This window comes from Eriocheir sinensis, chromosome 36 (assembly GCF_024679095.1).
Source record: "Eriocheir sinensis breed Jianghai 21 chromosome 36, ASM2467909v1, whole genome shotgun sequence".
NCBI lineage: Eukaryota > Metazoa > Arthropoda > Malacostraca > Decapoda > Varunidae > Eriocheir > Eriocheir sinensis.
Genome location: NC_066544.1, coordinates 9,320,423 through 9,338,515, shown reverse-complemented (window position 1 = coordinate 9,338,515; position 18,093 = coordinate 9,320,423). Strand labels below are relative to the sequence as shown.

Here is an 18,093-nt window from a genome sequence, read left to right as displayed (position 1 = left end):
TATTATTTATTATTGCCATCGTTACTATCATTAAACGCAGTGCAAATGATATATACAGAATTACCACGAACACCATCAGTTGCAAAGTCTATATAAGCTCAACACCACACACGGATGGAGAAAGTATAGCATTGTATCTTTAGTTTCCTTAGTTGTATAATCACACTCTGTGCTGCCTGGGGGTTGGGATGGCATGCTCCTCCCTTCTCCTTTGTTGTTTTACTTGCAACAATAAACTATCAATCAATCATCAATCATTTCGCCGCCCAAGAACACCTATTTGACAAGGCTTTCGCAGGGGTTATAATTGTGGGCATTTCCAGGAGTAGTTTTATGACCCTAGTGGTAGTTTAATTGACCCTTCTTCTGTACCCTGAGCCTAAAAAACACTCATTAGAACTTGCATGATTGATATCCCCCTTTGACCTTTAGAAATAGCTGATGTTAGAAGGGAAAGTGTCTTGTAATATATCAGCCAGTTATTTATTATTACTATCGTTATTATATCATTGAACGCAGTGCAAATGATATGTACAGAAATTACCACGAACGCCATATCAGTTGCAAAGTCTATATATAAGCTCAACACCACACACGGATGAAGAGAAAGTAGAATGGAAGGTGTTACTATTTTCTATTATTACCGTCATTACTATCATTTTTAGGAGCAGTAATTAAGCAGCGGGCTATTTTTTTCATTATTGTTTTCTTTTTTTACGCCCTTGCACTAGCTGTCGATCTCCTCTACTGTAAAAAAAATAATAATAATAAAAAAAAACAGCATAAAAGGAAGATTCAGAAACAACCACCCAAAAAACAAACGCAAAGTCTATCAGCTCGACGTCCCACAAGGATAAAAGAATATAGAATAAAATGTAAGATGCACTACGTAGAAATTCTTTACCATCGTTTCATCACTCATCTATCCAATCACTGTTTATATGGTGCTTACAAAATCAAAGTAAAAAAGTTCACACACAGAGATGAGCAAACGATGTAAAAATGGAATGACTCAAGATTCCCAGCTCATGCAGTCACACCCAACCATAGTTTTATTTTCTTTCTTTTATCTCCACTGTATAGCCTCCAGTACTAGTTAATTGTGTCACTCCACTGCACACCCAGCCACCGTTCATGATAGCCAGCCACAAAAGAAGCGCAGCAGTAAAGAGAGCTGTCATTTTTTCTCCAGCCGCCAAATTTATAGCTACCAATGGCAGTTTCATCACGATGGTGGAATGCGTGACGAAACAGACGATCGAGAGGCAGGAAGAAGCGAACCCACGAAGTAACTCAAAGCGATACCTATAGGGTCGTGTGGTCACGACCCGGACAAGGTCTCGACCCGGACAGTCTTGATTAACCAATGAACGATCGAGCCTAGGATGACGTCAGAGCTATGACGTATGAGGGAGGGCGGTCCTAACTAGACGCCATTTGCAAACCTCCCCGCCGACGCTCCGCTTGTAAGCATGGTAAGAATTTCGATTTTAAGAGGTCGCGATCTTAATTTTCGGCATCAGGATATATTGTGCCATGACCACGAATAAGGCGTGATCAACTTGTGATAAGTTTTGTTATGTAATATAGCCATATTGGCATAAAATCAGTGATAATACGGAGTGCCTAAACAACAATGGACTCGTTTGGGGTGCCCGCTAGACAAAATTATGCCGTGTTCTCGACTCGGACAATTTTTGACAATTCATGCAAATTAAGTGTACTGGAAAAACCAATTAAAAAGTGAATGATTGCATAGTTCTTACAACTATAATGTACCATATGTGAGATAAAGCCATGGAAAAGGCTGGAAATGGGTGTTTGCCACGGCTAAATATCGAGTGATTTTTCGAAGTGTTTTATTGATGGAAGTGAATTATTTTTAGCATTAATATGTGCCCCCCATTAGTGTTTACTTCTCCAAATTGAAATATTTAACCTAGGCCAATTGTTTATATTTTTTACGAATTTTTAAAAAAATGATGTGCGTGGTCTCGACTCGGACAGTGTGCACGTGATGTCCGAGTCGAGAACACGGAGGTATAAGAAGGATTTTTTTTTTTTTTTAAATGACTCTGTCAATCACTCTCATTTTAACCTAAAACCAATATTAATACTATATATTAACATACGAAAGAAAAAAGGCGTAGTTTTAAGGAATTCAGTTACCTTTTTTTTTATCATATATATTTTTTTATTACATTGATATTTTGCTACCAATTGTTTTATTCCACCTTTCAGTGTCATGTTCTGGATGTTCTTAGTAAGAAAAAATATAAAACATTGGTGTAAGTGTGTTTTTGGTGGACCAAAACATCCGTCCGGGTTGAGACCACAACCCCGTCCGGGTCGTGAACACGCGGTCTCGACCCGGACAGAGAATTCTGGATTTTAAAAACGGCTGTAAAACCAATACTATGATATCTACAGATATGAAACTCATAGCATAAGATGGGGAATTAGTTAAGCTTTCTTTTAAGCACAAAATCTCTCCTGTAGCTCAATAACGTTTTTTTTTATGAATATTATTCACTTTACTGTCCGGGTCGTGAACACATCACCCTATACCACAATAATTTGATAAATAAGACAAAAGAAAGCGATGATATAAAGAGATATAATAGAAGGAAGAAATTAGATAAACCTATTGATATATACGAAGTGATTCAGAATTACTATATATAGGTTAGTAGTAATGATAATAATAAAAATGTCATAATGTCCAACTGCTGACAATAAGTTGATTGATTGATTGATAGTTTATTGTTGCAAGTAAAACAACAAAGGAGAAGGGAGGAGCATGCCATCCCAACCCCCAGGCAGTACAGAGTGTGATTACATAAGTTACTAGACCAGTTGCGTTAAATAGGTTCATGATCAACTTGAACAATCTCCTCTGCGGCCTTGGAAGACATTCGTAGAGAAAAATAGGAGCATCTGAGAATACATGCCTCGATCAGTGATACAAAAAATATATATATTAGAGATAGTGATCGTTATTCAGCGCGCACAGCAAAGTGGCGTTAAAAATTAAGACTCCATGTCGAGGTTTTCATAGTCGTAGTAGAGTAGGGGCGGTTTCCCGGATAAAGACAACCAGAACAATAAATCAATCTTCTTTCAGTGGTGGGAACGAAACTAGCGAATCAATCATTAGAGGTAACAAGGGCACTTTGACTACGTATTACGTCCCTATATTGCCTGTAACACCGTACGTAGGCAGGTCAGTGAGCCTGTGCCCACACTTGACAATGATCTGCACTCCACGCTGGGCCGCGGGCACGGTCACGTTCACTGCCAGGGTCACACTTACCATAATGGGAGCCCGAAATTGACCTCTCTTTCGGTCACCTCTTTTGATTCTTTTTTTTTTTTAGGAGCAGCGAGTAGCGGGATTATTTTTAATTAGTTTCCTTTTTTTGTGCCCTGAGTTGTCTTTGTTGTAAAAAAAAAGAATGCCATGTTATGCAATATTTCAAAGCTCAAGATTTCTTTCCTCGAAGCCGTGTCATTTCGCTCAGCATTTTCACCAGCCACAATTAACTACTTATCAACACATGTCAGAGTCGAAACACTTACCTCCTTATAAATAGGCTACGCAGAAAATTCAATAATTATTGCGTATCACTATCCCAGTGAGCCAGACTCCCAAGAGGCACAAAGGGGATCAGCGGCCGTCGCGTGGGGCGGCCGCGGAGCGATTGGCGACGAACCTTCGACACGCCCGTGGCCGCGGATTTCAAATGAAGGCAAGCAGTGAGTGGCCTGGCGGGGCCTACAGAAAAAGTCATGACCGTGGCCCGACGCAGCCTACAAGTAACCATTGTTAACTAGTATATGTATCATTAACGTCTTATATTACCACTTAATTGCACACTTTATTATGATCAATCAATGGGGGCATATGTCCGGGTGGGGGGAGTTGCTTCGCCCACCCTGAGGTTCCTCTGGGAAGGTCTCAAGCAGGCTCCTTTCCCATACCGAATACCTCCCAGCAAAAGACAGATATGTATGGTGTCCTCCAAAGGTTGGCTAAAATTTTGGTCAATAAGCGAGATAAATCAGGGCTTGAAACAAGAGATTGAAATCGTAAGGTGAGATACACAATATGTAATCTTCTGAAGAATAGATGAAAGTTTATGTAATAAAAGAGGGAACTTAGGCCTTTGTGTTTGAGAAAATAATGAATATAAATAATAGTTTGAGAATAGAGTACTTACAGAACAATCCACACAGCACCAATTCTTTCAAGACAAGAATAAAAAAATAGCACATTCTGATGCTACTACAAAATATTGATATATTAGAGTAGTGAGATAAATAAAACAAGGGTCAACTTTCCAATGTATTGACCTGCTCCTCTTATAAAATCATTCTCCTATACCACATTGTCTTCCCAGTGATCAGACACACGGATGAAGCTGCAGATCAAAGCTACACTGTAACAGGCTCCCGGCCTTTGCATGGCCACAACACCACACACGACGCCAGGAGCACTGCAGGTCACTTTACATCAAGTTGATCAAGTTAATATTCCATTTTCACACTCAAGTCCATCACACAGGTGCAGGTCCGTCCACTGGTACTACCTGTCCTTTTTAACTAAATCCTTTGGTGCCACAACACACCTGCTCTCCTTTCCTTGAACAGTTAATTAACAGAACACAGACACTGATGATGCTTCAAGAGGAAATATTACTGGTTACTGTAGACGCATCCTTGTTTCTTAGGCTTCCATACACACTGATGATGTTTCAGGAGGTAATAATAATGATACTCACTAAATACATTGTTATTTCTCATCCTTCCTGTTTAATCACTCTGAATACATTGTTATATCTTGTCCTTCCTGGTTGACTGATGCCCATCAAGTCCCTGACTAAATATACTTCAGATTATGCATTCCATTAATGCTGTTAAGTACATAGGCCTATATACAATCCATAAATTCTTCCTGGCAGCATCTTAGTTATAGACAATGAACCTCAGTGCTTTGTGTTTGGTGTTTGGCACTGACAAATTCTCAACATGCCAACACAAACAACCAACCAGGGCTTACAATACTGATGGCTGATTCCCTTGCCCTCAACACCCTATACATCAGGAACACATAAGGGTGAGTGCAGGCAACAGCTTATACACCCTCACAGGAAGTCATCTCTGCAGTCTCCATAATAATTAGACACTAATGGTTGACTCCTTACAAAACAGCCCACCCCTTGCCCTCATGCCCCATATATCAGGAACACACAAGAGTGAGGGAATGCAGGCAACAGCTTGCACACTCACAGGAAGTCATCTCAGCAGTGTCCCTAACTACTAATGGTTGACTCCTTACAAAACAAGTGTCTGCCCACCCCTTGTCCTCAGCAGACACATGCCAGGAAGAGTGATGGCAAACATGTGGTACCCTCCCAGGAAGACCTCCTCCCAACAGTGTCCCTAAGTAGATACAAGGGTAGGAAGGTGTTGGGTATCAATATCACTGGAAAGAAAATATCACAGGCATTTCATATGTTAGGAAAGGTGAAGAAATTTATTCAAATGTTCATACGAAAACTATAAAATTAACTGCGGAACACATTTACAGGTTATCCTCACCATGCGGAGAACACAGAAACAATTAAGCCTCCACATTACAGCACAGTAGTATATGAACAACTGTGTGTGAGGCTTGGTAACTAGAGACACAAGCAAGAACAATAAAAATGTGAATGAGACATTTGAGCTTTATGAACAAATTCGTTGTTTTCACTGCACCGCCAAAGACAGACTCGGGCGTCTCACAGCCCATCAAGAGCTCGTGCCTCATCCCAAATCTTGAATAAAATAGCTTATGGCCCAGCCATCTCAACTGACAAGAAATGAATGGAAATACAAAACTGGAATAAAAATGATAAAACATGATAAACTAATAACGATAATAATCTGAGAAATTAATGACAAAGACACTTCTTAGGGACTTCAATGAGTATGAATTTAACTCTACAGATAAATTATCTCTCACTTCCTTTGAAAGTCTCTGCACTGAGGGTTGGCAGTCACACTGGTCTGTCATCAAGACTCACAATCACTTGAGGCTTTCACACTTAGCTTCTTACATCCCAACAAACCATAACTTCATCATAAATATTTTTTCTCCCCTTTACCACCAAAAGATATACTTGGCATCATGCTGTTCCTTGAGCATATGTTACAATACTATGAGTATGGTAAAATACATGCTGCCTCAACTAGTGTTTAGCATAGAGTGATACACTGTTGTATACTATATCAACTTTTGTCTCAGATCTCTTATACAACAACTTTTTGGTTTGACTAACTAAGGGATTCTTCCCAAAAACTTCTACTGAAAAAGTTTTAATGTGTGAACAATTGCAGTGTGTTTGATGAAACCTATTTTGGTGCACAAGAAATAAGTTGTCTCAAGACTTGAACACTAAATACAGTTTAGCTTTGGAGAGCAAAAAACAAACTGTTGAACCTCAAAAAGTATTTTCATAAAACTAAGCAGGACTCGGATGTTTTCATTACTTTTTGAAAATGAAAATTCAGAGAAGTGACTAGACTGCAGCAGCATGCCAACCACAGCCAGGTTGACCCTCACCCATGGGAGGTACTGGCCACTGTTACCAATCCTCCCGAACTCACAAACCTTCCCTGGACCACAGTCTTCTGGAAAGCCTGGAAGACTCACGGACAGGCACAGCTTATAAACACGAAAATAGGATTCTCGTCCCTCTTGTGAACCACTAAGGGAACTTCTGCACAGAGACACAGCGTGCTATATACATCAGTAATAATAAATACACCTCAATGTACATGTATTCACAAGTTGATATAAACAGGTTCTACATATCGTTCTACAGAGCAATAGTACAAGCCGTCCACCCACCCTGGCTCTCCCTTGCCTCAGATATAGACCAGCTACACACCAAGGCAACAAGACTCTCAGAAAAGCTCCCAACAAAACTCTATCTTCAAAACTACTCGCTCCCTATGCCTCGGCCCACACACCAAGGACTCACTGCCTTGGTGGCGGGATAAAGTCTTCCTTCCTGAGATACTGCCCGGCACACCAGTCTGTGACCCAAGCACCTGCCTCCCTCCCGACTCAACACTATGTACAGCCACTCCACCAAGCCCTCACTAGCATACCTAAAGCTCTAGTGATGTATGTACAGGCTCAGATTTGATTATTTCTAGAGCAGACTAGGACAGCTTGGTCTGATCTCAAGTTACTGCTATGCTTATACACAAGACAAGTAGTATAGTTATGTAGCTTATGCCACTGGAAAATAATGTATTTCTGTTGGATTAAATTAATATGTATCAATTACTGCTAATATAAAATGAGTGATGAAGTTACAATGATCACCCTCACTAAAAAATATAATTCTTTATGTGACAAAATCCTGCAGATTGATGTTAAGGGTCAAAAATATGGTGATGAGAGAAGCATTGCTACCTGATGTGCTTTGCTACAATAGTGGAGAAGATTTGCCAAAACTCCAATGTCTGGCAAGGCTGATTAAACATTTATAAAACAAGTCTTGGTGTGTTTGTGTGAGAATATTGAAAACTGTTCCCATGATGAGGGATGATGATGAGTAAGCTCAGTGAGTCACCGCTCCACCACTCCTGCTCTGCTATTGTCAATGTCAAGCATCTTCTTCATTAGGAACAAGAAGAGCTTGAAAATAGCTAAAATAATTCTTAATACTGAATCTTTTGGTTAAATACTGTTCTAGAAAATGGAATATTCATCTCAAATGACAGGAAAATGAACACTTATGAACATCCATACATTTACATGCACATTCACATGTGTGCACACACATACATGTACACACATGCATGAATGCACACACACAAATACACACACAAAAAAAAACACATACAGACATGCATGCAGATATACACACACAAAAGACTTCCCATAATCAAACTAGTCTTTTCACAAAGTGCTGCTCTGTACACAATGCTTGACTCATCTGCAGTGAGTTCCCAATCCCCTTCTTGTTATCCCAAAAGTGAGCAGCGAGATCTCTCCCTCCCTCTTTCTCCCTTTTTAAAACTGTTGATGCATTGTGAACATCAACACAAACTCATCTCACTGACAGAAGTGAACACACAATAATTCATGTGTGTCGGCACGCTAGCGGCGACAGACTCATCGGCTCGACTCTCTCCAGGGTGACGCCTCCAGCAATGTGGGGGCGGCAGGGACGGCCTCAGAGAACACTGGCGGCCCCATTCCTCTGGTATTTGTTCCTGAGCCGGGTAAGGGTGGAGGAGGACTCGCTGCTCAGGGTGGAGTGGGTGTAGGTGAGTGGCCGGCTGGCCAGGCGGCGCTTGAGGGTGGTGATGGGCCGTGTCTCATCCTCACGCCACCGCCGCCAGTTGTGATGCTCGATGGGGTCTTGGGGTCCCCAGTCACCCCACTCCCTGGATGACTGGAGTGATGAGGCCACTTTCTGCACACACACAAGACAACTTATGGTGAGTTTTCTTTTTTAAGGAAAATTTTCATTTGAATTACATAACTGAAATATGAGGCGTCTAGTGCTCAAGGGGCGAACAAGCCAATTACCAAATTTTGAGCTACAGGCTCAAAGTTCAGCATAGAAAAAACATAATGAAGAACACACATAGCAATATCATCATACATCAATAGAAAGTTTTCAGCAAGACAAATTCAATGGAATCAGTGTTTGTGTGAAATTGTGTTAATCTTGATCTTGATCTTGATGTGTAATGCACAGGGCACCTATCAGGTGCATAACACACATATATTAATTATTAAAAAGCACAAACAAACACGTAAGAGTGTTTTTTATTAATGCATATTTATTATCTGATTTAATCCAAATTCGGAAAATTAAAAGAATTTGATATAACTAACAGCCAGTTTAAATTTCAAAACAAAATTTCCATATTTAGGTGTTTTATGAGTGTTTTACTAGTGCTCTTCGCCCTTAGAGCCCCGATACAGCCAACTTCATACACTCTGCAGACAGGCAAAAACACGCTACCCTCACCAGCCTGCTTACTTGGCCATTGAAACCAACTTCCCATTTTCACATTCACAGAGGGTTGCAGTGCTTCCATCTAGTGAAAACCGGTGAAAACTCAAAATCTGCCATGTTGGCGTGTTCGCCCCTCAAGCTCTAGACGCCTCATATATCATTCACTGGCAATACTAATTCATATTATTGATACAAATCTTCTTAAATATTTATGGAGAACAAAAAATCTTACTGACACAAAGAATTTACTGTTAATCTCGTTTACTGATGAGAAACGAAACGTCTCCAACAAAAGCATCTTAATAACACACAATTTACATTCAGTTCACTTTACTGGCAAGAATTGTTGAATAAAAACACTTCATGAACAAAATCTTTATGAGAAATTAGTTTTGAAAATATGACAGTATTCTAAAAGTTTTGTATGATCAATTTAGCACTTCACAATCACAACATTACACAATTCACTGTCAGTCAGTGAGTCTTTGCTCCTCCTCATGCCAACAAGCCACAGCACTTACATCTACGACACCGTAAGCCAGCTGAGACTTGACTACGTAGATGGCGGTGATGGGCAGCGGCAGTATGGCCATCATCCTCAGGCCCCACACCGCCACCACCTTCCAGCCTGGCCCGTCTGCCACCACCACCGAGCCGCCCTCCATCACACACAGCCACACCACCACACCCTAGGGAAGGTGCAGGGAAAATAAAAACTAATACACGGCAATTCCACAGTAAACCACTAAGCCATATACATAAGAAAATCTCACAATTACTCAATACATTTAAATATTTAAAAAGTATATGTGACCCTCGATTTTGTCAACCAGTTGAGAGTAAAGGTTGTCTGAGGAGTCTGAATTTTTCTACTATTTTTCAAAACATTAAACTAACGCACTGATGGTAAACACTAGTAAACATTCAAGCTTTAGACTGCCACTCCAATGTACAGTCTCTTCTTAAACATTTATTTGTTCTGAAGCCTTTACTAGCTACAGAAATATCTTGAATAATGCTTAGAACAGATAAATGTAACAAAAAAAAACTACATCCTCCAACTTATGTGAAAAAAATAATGATACTGTCCCTTTCCCGCCATCCAGAAAAAATGATGGAAATTCACTTATCAAAAACCTTATCCGAAAATTCCAAAATCTAAGGGCCGCTTTCAGTCACTTTGTTTGCTTTGATCGTTACCAATGGCGGCGATCGATGCTATAGTTTTCCACATGAAACTGGCCTATGGGGTAGTGGTGGCTGCAGAGGAAGTGAGAGGTGTTGAGAGTGTGTGGCAAGGTGCGGGGCTAGGCTAACCCCGCAGCCGCCACTACCCCATCGGCCAGTTTTACGTGGAAATACTATAGCAGCGATAACAGCCATTGGTAACGATCAAAACAAACAAAGTGACTGTGAAAGCGGCTCTAAGACACAGAGCTCTTCATAATCAAGGCAAATGTGCTAACCAAGAGAGTGAAGGGAAGCAGGAAGCCCCACACAGGAATCCACAGCCAGCACACGGCGGACTCCAGCATGAAGGTGAAGTCTTTCCGCAGCTTTTGGATCCCTGTGGCGGTGAGGGTGGAGGGGGTGGTTGGTGATGGTGTTGCTATTTCACACTTGTAATGACTCTTAAATCTCTATCGAAAAGTCTGATGCTTGTCACTACTTCTACCTCACTATTTAAACACTTCTACATAAAAAAAAAGACAAATAATGCTTTTCATCACTAATTCATACTTTCGTCAATCATACTTCACTATCAAAAGTCTGCCACATCAATTAAATAACTGTTTTCACTCTTACTTAAATGTTTTCAATCATACTGAAATGTTTAATCAGTTATCACTAAAAAGTAATTCACATTTTTCATCACTCACTTCTCTACTTAACTTGACCACCTCATTGGAAAAAGTAATTCCAGCTTGTCTTTTATTTCAATACTACACCTTATGTTATGGTTCTTCAATGGTCATAAATACATAAAAGGACACTTATTCTATCAGGCATGCTCAGCTCCCTAAAAAAATGCTATGTTACAGTACACCAAAACACAGAAAAAACATCCACTACTGCCCAGGTATATTATGTAAATTTGTATTGAGGCACTGACAGATTATGTACAAATAAATAAATAAATAAACAAACAAACAAACAAACAAATATATAAATAAACAAATTAACAAAAAAACAACTGTAGAAACATGAAAGTTGATCCATTAATTGAACACTTTCATGCACAATACAGTCCCCACACACACACCTGTCCCCCCATATAAACCAGAAGCCGAGGGACACTGACCGTAGATTGTGGTGATGGCGAGGGTGAGGGTGAAGGGCGGCCACAGCACCATCAGGATCAACACCTCGCGGTCCATGAGGTCCACCACCGCTGCTCCGCTCTGAACACACACACACACAAACAAATCATAAACATTCCACACTAACACTCCCTGCACTTGTATAGTCAGATGGCACTTGAGGAGTATTTGGCCATCAATCTTATATCGTCACCCTCATAAAATAATCGCCAAAGTCATTTTTCAGCGATTTCCAGGTTTTTCTCTACATCAATTTTTTAACATGCGACTGCCATTTTTGTATAGTTGCCTTCGTCATTCAGGGTTTGAGTGTTCTAGAATTGGCCTTTTCGTTTCTGCCTAAATCTTAAGACAAATGAGATAATGACAGTTCTTTTCTCATTTCCTGTAAAGTAGAAAATAATGACTTAGGCGGTTTGTTTACGAAGGTGACGATATATTCTTAACATATGAATTCCCCTTATCAAACTCTACTACACTGATCAGAAATCTTTTTTTATTTTATTAACAATGTATTATAATTAGTCTCTTTATCAAAATAAGGATCACTAGAAGCTTCACTCTTTCTACTCTACCTGCTGCATTTAATATAGAAAAACTAAAAGAACAATGATAATAATAATGATAAGATTAGTAGTAACAAAAATCAAAACAAACTAGAATACCCTCAATTAGACTAATGAAATATAGTGTTCAGAAAGAGTCACTAACCGCAGTGGTGGTGATGATTGCGGCGGCCACCAGGATCGGGGCGACCATGAGCGCCGCCAACACCCTGGGCAGGCAGTCCCAGGCGTCCCTCAGCGCGGTGACCAGCATGTGCACGCAGGCTGTCACAGTGGTCAGGCCGCTGCACCACAGGCCTGCACCAACACCAACACCACCATGTCATCACCTCACCAATGTCATCACTTATCATCATTATCAAGTTACCCATTATCTCTACACCCACTCCACCATCACCACCATTAGCATTTATCACCATCCCAGTCACCATTATCATCAGGGTAATTGATTTCCCTCATAAGACAGATGAATAAAGATTAACCTGGTAGCAGCGGGGATCATGTTTCTTAATGGTCCCTCTAAGTGAGAAAAATGAGAAAAAATCACCCCTCACACAAACCATTTCATAATATATATCAAAGCATTTGCGATATCATCTATTTTGGGGGGTTTATATCATGGCACAAATTTGGCCCGTTGCTGTTACACGGTAAAGCCACAAATTTGGCCCGTCACTGCTACCGGGTTAAAAGTCCACTCCTCCCATCTACATTCTGGACTTCATAAAATCTAAGAATACAGATTAAAAGTTTACTTATCCTACACCTCTCAAAACAGAAATAAGATTACGTCACTTGTTCCAAACTCCTCAAAACAAGAACTTTCCCAAATCAAGTATCCAAAGGAGGTAACAATATATCCTAACTCCCACTTGAGAGGAGCTCCACACCTGCCACTTGCCTCCACGCACTCCCACCTTTCCTTCCCTATTTGGGTTGGCCTTGCACGGAACAAGACACAACCAGTTACAACGAACAACCAATACCACACATTTATTGAAGGAGGACGCGTGAGTTTAGTCTTGAAGGTTTTTGTATGTATATTGTATGTACTTGAAACCTTGCTCGTAAGTAGACTTCCTGGTTATCACTGGCCAGCTTCACCACCCAGGAGGGGTTTATTTTTACTTAATACTGATAATTTTGCTTCTTAAGAGACCTTTGTTCTGTGGCTTAACACATTACATTCAAATTCTATTATAAATATTTGAATAAATCCGTTGCAATCTTTTTGTATTTGTTTATATGTGTTATAAATATTTCATCACACAACAAAAAGTAGGTAATGAGTATTTATGTAAAATCATAAGATAAAATGAGACCATACAATGCAGGGAATTATATTTTTATGTTAGAAGTACAAATGAGATAAGACAACAGTATAAGGAAGAAATGAGTTGCCATAAAAAAAAGAGAAACGAGATGAGAAAATACAAAGCAGGAATTTAGAAAGAGGAAGTCAAAAAAGTTTAAGTTCAAGAAAGGAAAGTTTAACCCGAGCGACGGGCCAAATTTGTGCTATGATTTTAACCCCCAAAAATAGATGATACATAATCTGATCACAAATGCTTTGATATACGTATATTATGAAATGGTTTGTGTGAGGGGCAATTTTTTCTCATTTTTCTCGCTTAGAGGGACCATTAAGAAACATGATCCCGGCTGCTACCAGGTTAAGATATTACAGTAAGGATAAGAAAAGACAGTATGAAGTGACTTACTGATGTAGATGAGACATTGGCGAAGACAAAAAAAAAAAAAAAGAAGAAGAAAAAGAAGAAGAGACAATATCATAAAGTGCCTTACCAATGTAGATGAGAGTGGCGACAAGCTGCTTGAGCCACGGGAAGGAGAAGGAGACGAGGCTGATGAGGTGGGTGGTGGTGATGACGGCAGCACTCACGCCCATGCCCACCCCCGCCACGCCCATCCCCATGGTGCCCAGCTCCACGCCCACCACACGGCTCTCATTCAGCCTTGCGTGGAGTGTGTGGAGAGGAGTCCTGGGGTAAAGAAAATTGTAAATATAAATTAGTCTCTAAAATCTGTTGAATGGTTCTGAACACTTGATTACTATTTCAGTGTTTCATTCTTTTGATGTAGAATAAGCACATATTTTTTCAGACTATGGGCCGCTTTCACAGTCACTTTGTTTTGATCGACGCTATAGTTTTCCACATGAAACTGGCCTATGGGGAAGTGGCGGCTGCAGAAGAAGCGAGAGGTGTTGAGAGTGTGTGCCAAGGTGCGGTGCTAGGCTAACCCCGCAGCCGCCACTACTCCATCAGCCAGTTTTATGTGTAAATACTATAGCGGCGATAACAGCCACTGGTAACGATCAAAACAAACAAAATAACTGTGAAAGCGGCCCTATATCCCCTCAAGCTACGATAATACATACTACATTAGCGTCATTAAGCCAAAAAATAAGTGAGTGAATGGATGAATTAAAAAAAAGAGGTTTAATATTTTTTTCCATGATGTCAGAATGCAGTGACGAGAAAGGGTTCAATCATTTATTTTTTCATCAAGCCAAAAAATAAGTGAGTGAATGGATGAATAAAAAAAAAGGTTTAATATTTTTTCCCACGATGTCAGAATGCAGCGAAGAGAAAGGGTTCAATCATTTATTTTTTCATCAAGCCAAAAAATAAGTGAGTGAATGGATGAATAAAAAAGAGGTTTAATATTTTTTCCCACGATGTCAGAATGCAGCGAAGAGAAAGGGTTCAATCATTTATTTTTTCATCAAGCCAAAAAATAAGTGAGTGAATGGATGAATAAAAAAGAGGTTTAATATTTTTTCCCACGATGTCAGAATGCAGCGAAGAGAAAGGGTTCAATCATTTATTTTTTCATCAAGCCAAAAAATAAGTGAGTGAATGGATGAATAAAAAAAAAGGTTTAATATTTTTTCCCACGATGTCAGAATGCAGCGAAGAGAAAGGGTTCAATCATTTATTTTTTCATCAAGCCAAAAAATAAGTGAGTGAATGGATGAATAAAAAAGAGGTTTAATATTTTTTCCCACGATGTCAGAATGCAGTGAAGAGAAAGGGTTCAATCATTTATTTTTTCATCAAGCCAAAAAATAAGTGAGTGAATGGATGAATAAAAAAGAGGTTTAATATTTTTTCCCACAATGTCAGAATCCAGTGAAGAGAAAGGGTTCAATCATTTATTTTTTCACTGAGCTAAAAAATAAGTGAGTGAATGGATGAATTAAAAAAAAAGAGGTTTAATATTTTTTTCCATGATGTCAGAATGCAGTGAAGAGAAAGGGTTCAATCATTTATTTTTAGATCAGTTCCCCTCAATCTACAAAAATACATACATTGAAATAAAAAGATACGAGTAATCTGATAAATAAAAGAGGGGTGTTTACTATAACTTTTTTCCATGAGATAGATTGCAGCAAAAAGAAAGGAATCAATCATTTACTTTTCTACCCATTCCCCTTAATCTAGAAAATAATACATTCACTTAAAATACTACAAAGGAGGAGACAAACATGAACAGTAATATGTGTTTCTATCTAAGATTACAAGTTCTTTCTATCTTGATTTCTGGTTCTAAGTTGGTCACGTGTTTGAAGCTATCCGAAACTTAACCTAATTCAGAGTTATCATATTTGTATAAACCCAGAAACTTCATATATGCAGCCTTAGTAATATCCGTTTCTATCTAAAAATACGAGTTCTTTCTATGTTGATTTCTGGTTCTAAGTTGGTCACGTGTTTGAAGATACCCAAAACTTAACCTAATTCAGAGTTATCATATTTGTATAAACCCAGAAACTTCATATATGCAGCCTTAGTAATATGTGTTTCTATCTAAAAATACGAGTTCTTTCTATGTTGATTTCTGGTTCTAAGTTTGTCACGTGTTTGAAGATGTCCGAAACTTAACCTAATTCAGAGTTATCATATTTGTATAAACCTAGAAACTTCATATATGCAGCCTTAGTAATATGTGTTTCTATCTAAAAATACGAGTTCTTTCTATGTTGATTCCTGGTTCCATGTTGCTGGCTGTTACGTGATTGAAGATGCCATAAACTTATATTCTCTGGACTTCATTAGGACACAGAGCTAAGTAAGTAAGTAAGTGGGTTATGGGAAGCTCGTTCATCAGGCATAGTCGCCGCACTACAATACAGTCATCCCTCAAATAGTACGGTTTCCAATAGTTCGGTTTCGGTTTTATACGGATTGTCATAGAAGATCTTTTAGGATTTTTAGATTTCCTGCTTGTCGGGAAATTTAAAAATCCTAAAAAATCTTCTTAGAAAATCCACATAAAACCAAAACCGAACTATTGGAAACCGTACTATTTGAGGGACGGCTGTATAAATTCTGTAAGAAGAGCATTTTTTTAGCAGTATATTAAAGCAGTTACTCAGTATTCTCATAGCAATAGAGTGTTTAGTACCTGTGGTGGTCGAGGGCGCGGTCCAAAGTCACGCCTCGGTCACTGGCCAGGATGGTAAGCTGCAGCACACTCACGCCCGCCACCACGGCCGTCACCAGCACCACCAGCACCAACAGCCCAAACAAGTGTCTGCAGCGGACAATGGACAACAAAATTACAAACTCATCAAGAGACGTCAAAGCATCACATTACGTTTTCTATATTAACAAGAAATATGAATCTAAACTATCAATGATTTCAATGGTAGGTATACAAATATAGTATCAACCCTCAATTAATATCAATGTATGTAAATTTTTAGCAACTATAAAAAAAAGTAATTAACACCATGAGAACAAACTAATTACTAACTATCCATGGTATAAACTCCTAATTGGCACATACATTATAGTACACAAATTGTTCAGTGATGTATTAAAGCAATAATTTTTTTTTTTTTTTTACAACAAAGGAGACAGCTCAAGGGCACAAAAAAAGGAAACAATAATAAAAAAATGCCCGCTACTCGCTGCTCCTATAAGTGCACACTACCTGTTTCTCTATTAAAAACAAACACAAAACTATAATGAACCAATAATATCCATGTTTCCCACTCCTGACCACAGACACAATGGAATAAACCCCTAATTGCCACATACATTATCCACAAATTGTTCAGTGATGTATTAAAGCAATAATCAAATGGTGCACACTACCTGTTTCTCTATTAAAAACACACAAAACTATAATGAACCAATAATATCCATGTTTCCCACTCCTACCCCTGGACAAGCACAAAAAAAAAAAAAAAAAAAAAAAAAAATGTGTTGACAGGCAGGACGGGAAAGTTTACGCACCTCCTGAGGGAGAACCTGAAGGAGGACCGCGAGGAGAAGCTCATGAGGAGGCCGACGCCCAGGCCCAGGGACAGCAGCACCTGGGCCACCGCCGCGCACCACACCTGCCCACACACACGATTTTATTATTATTATTATTTTTTTTTATAGTAAAGGAGGCAGCTCAAGGGTAAAATTAAGACTACATATAAACAAAACAAGTCCATAAATATTACCAATGATGATGAGGAGGAGGAGGAAGAAGAGGAAAGAAGTTGGAAAGTTTTGTTTAGTCGGCGGAACATCTGTGGTCATATGCCGGAGAGAGACGAAAGGGGAAGGAATTGTAGGATGAAGAGGAGGACCAATAAGAAGAGTAGGAAGGGGAGGACCAATAAGAAGAGTAGGAAGAGGAGGACCAATAAGAAGAGTAGGAAGGGGAGGACCAATAAGAAGAGTAGGAAGAGGAGGACCAATAAGAAGAGTAGGAAGAGGAGGACCAATAAGAAGAGTAGGAAGGGGAGGACCAATAAGAAGAGTAGGAAGGGGAGGACCAATAAGAAGAGTAGGAAGTGGAGGACCAATAAGAAGAGTAGGAAGAGGAGGACCAATACGAAGAGTAGGAAGGGAGGACCAATAAGAAGAGTAGGAAGGGAGGACCAATAAGAAGAGTAGGAAGAGGAGGACCAATAAGAAGAGTAGGAAGAGGAGGACCAATAAGAAGAGTAGGAAGAGGAGGACCAATAAGAAGAGTAGGAAGGGGAGGACCAATAAGAAGAGTAGGAAGGGGAGGACCAATAAGAAGAGTAGGAAGGGGAGGACCAATAAGAAGAGTAGGAAGAGGAGGACCAATAAGAAGAGTAGGAAGGGGAGGACCAATAAGAAGAGTAGGAAGAGGAGGACCAATAAGAAGAGTAGGAAGAGGAGGACC

General features: G+C 39.5%; 1 protein-coding gene across 6 annotated transcripts in view; it reads right to left on the bottom strand.

Moving 5' to 3' along the window:
* Positions 1-4,332: 4,332 nt before the first annotated feature.
* The window catches only part of LOC127007750 (sodium-dependent proline transporter-like), a 118,712-nt gene continuing 104,951 nt past the window's right edge, over positions 4,333-18,093 (bottom strand). For all 6 annotated transcript variants that reach the window (XM_050879012.1, XM_050879013.1, XM_050879016.1 and 3 more), the window contains 8 exons: positions 17,184-17,287; positions 16,348-16,476; positions 13,723-13,919; positions 12,062-12,213; positions 11,332-11,431; positions 10,496-10,596; positions 9,551-9,718; positions 4,333-8,477 (listed from right to left, as the gene is read on the bottom strand). In XM_050879012.1, coding sequence (XP_050734969.1) covers positions 8,235-8,477; positions 9,551-9,718; positions 10,496-10,596; positions 11,332-11,431; positions 12,062-12,213; positions 13,723-13,919; positions 16,348-16,476; positions 17,184-17,287 — 1,194 coding nt within the window. In that variant the 3' untranslated portion in view covers positions 4,333-8,234. The remainder of the gene's footprint in view (positions 8,478-9,550; positions 9,719-10,495; positions 10,597-11,331; positions 11,432-12,061; positions 12,214-13,722; positions 13,920-16,347; positions 16,477-17,183; positions 17,288-18,093) is intronic.